Below are 1,842 nucleotides of genomic sequence, written 5' to 3'. Positions count from 1 at the left end.
CAGGGGTCAGCAAATCTTTTCAGCAGGGGGCTGGTCCACTGTCCCTCAGACCTTGGGGGGGGGCTGGACTATATTTTGGGGGGGGGGGGGCGGGAGAACGAATTCCTATGCCCCACAAATAACCAAGAGATGCATTTTAAATAAAAGGACACATGGGCGCTGCTGGGATGGTCGCAGGAGGAGAAGGGGGGTCAGACTGGCGGGTGGGCACACTCTTGGTCTGTGCGCAGGAGTGAGAGTCGGACTTCCCAGTGGGGCTGGAGTAAGAAGTGCCAGCCGCCACCGCTCCCGCCGCCTGACGATAGGGAACAAATAAAAGCACAAGGGAAAGCCGAGCGCCGTCCTTCGGCATCGCCGCTTACTCCGCCATGCCTAAGAGAAAGGTGAACGCCGCTGAAGAAGAGCCAAAAAGGCGATCTGCACGCCTGTCTGCTAAACCTGTCACTGCCAAAATTGAAACCAAACCAAAAAAGCCAGCTTCAAAGGATAAGCCTGAGGAAAAGAAAGCCCCAGCGAAAGGGGAAAAGGGACCAAAAGGTAAACAGGCTGAAGAGATTAACAATGAGGAATTAAAGGATACCGGTAAATTGCCTGCAGAAAATGGAGAAGCAAAAAGTGATGAGGAGGCCCCAGTATCTGATGCAGCGGGAGAAAAAGAAGCAAAATTTCAGTAACATCTTGTACAAAGTTTCTTAATCAGTGGTTTGTTTGCCACCATCTTGTACAATTCAGAGGAATATTTTTATCAACTATTTTGTAAATGCAAGTTTTTTAGTGGTTTTAGAAAAGACATTTTTAAGCATGAGGGGATCCCTCCCTCAATATCCCATTTAACGTAGTTTTGAGTGTAAATGCTTTGTTTTTAAAAGGTAAAAATCATGTACTGGTTGTCTCTCTATATAACCAGGAATTAATGGAATGTTAGATTAAGGGGGAATTTCAAAATAATGATTTACTTACCGTGCTATCCTATACATGTTTACTTAGAACTAAATCCCACTGGTTTCAGTGGTACTCATTCTTTAATAAGTGTGCATAGGATTGCAGCCTTAACATTCCAGAGGCCACTTGCAATTTACATGTGGCCCTTTAAAGCTATTTTTTATGCAGGACTTCAGTTACTTTAAATTTAGCTTTGTTTCCTTAAATTTTTAGCCTTTTCAAATAAATTTGAATATATAATGGAAAGATATGCCCAGCGTATGCCAGTATTGTCCCCAGAGGCAAACAAGTTGCTCACACCTGCTGTATACTGTGGGATGGTTTTTGTAATTGTTAAAAGAAGCATAGCACAGATAAAACGTTGACATGGTGACAAGTAGGAAAATGTATTTACACTTAACACGTATCCCCCTCGATTTGTCATCAGTAGAATGCTTCCTCAGAAAACCCAACTTGTTCCCTGGTGTTGGATCTCCCAAATTTGTTTTATCTGTGACGAGAGTTATTTTTGGTAGTGGTAGTTTATTTTTTTCAACAGCTTTGTAACGTGTTGTGAACGGTTGGAAATCTGGGTGTGTAGTGTGTGTGGTGTTCAATTACTGAGTAGATAAAATTTCTGGTTAAGCAGCCATGACTTTCACATGACAGTATTTGAGACACTGGTACTTTTCTACTTTGAATTAATGGTCTATCAAATAAGTCATAATTGTCAGATGACTGGTTTACATTCAAATTATTGGAAGAAGAATCAGTACAAATAGTTAATGTCTGTGGTTCATCAAACAAGACCCAATAAAATATTGGTCATAAAAATAAAAATAAAAGGACACATTCTACTCATGTAAAAACATGCTGAATCCTGGACCGTCCGCGGTCCGGATTGAGAAGGCGATTGGGCTG

General features: G+C 41.9%; 1 protein-coding gene across 1 annotated transcript; it reads left to right on the top strand.

Moving 5' to 3' along the window:
* Nucleotides 1-257: 257 nt before the first annotated feature.
* LOC117060922 (non-histone chromosomal protein HMG-14-like) lies at nucleotides 258-903 on the top strand. The gene has a single exon (XM_033173529.1). It carries the CDS (start codon nucleotides 369-371, stop codon nucleotides 672-674), a length of 306 nt encoding a protein of 101 aa, XP_033029420.1. The 5' UTR covers nucleotides 258-368; the 3' UTR covers nucleotides 675-903.
* Nucleotides 904-1,842: the final 939 nt, after the last annotated feature.

The sequence above is a fragment of the Lacerta agilis genome, chromosome 16 (assembly GCF_009819535.1).
Source record: "Lacerta agilis isolate rLacAgi1 chromosome 16, rLacAgi1.pri, whole genome shotgun sequence".
Classification (NCBI taxonomy): domain Eukaryota; kingdom Metazoa; phylum Chordata; class Lepidosauria; order Squamata; family Lacertidae; genus Lacerta; species Lacerta agilis.
This window is presented reverse-complemented; position numbering and strand designations above follow the sequence as displayed.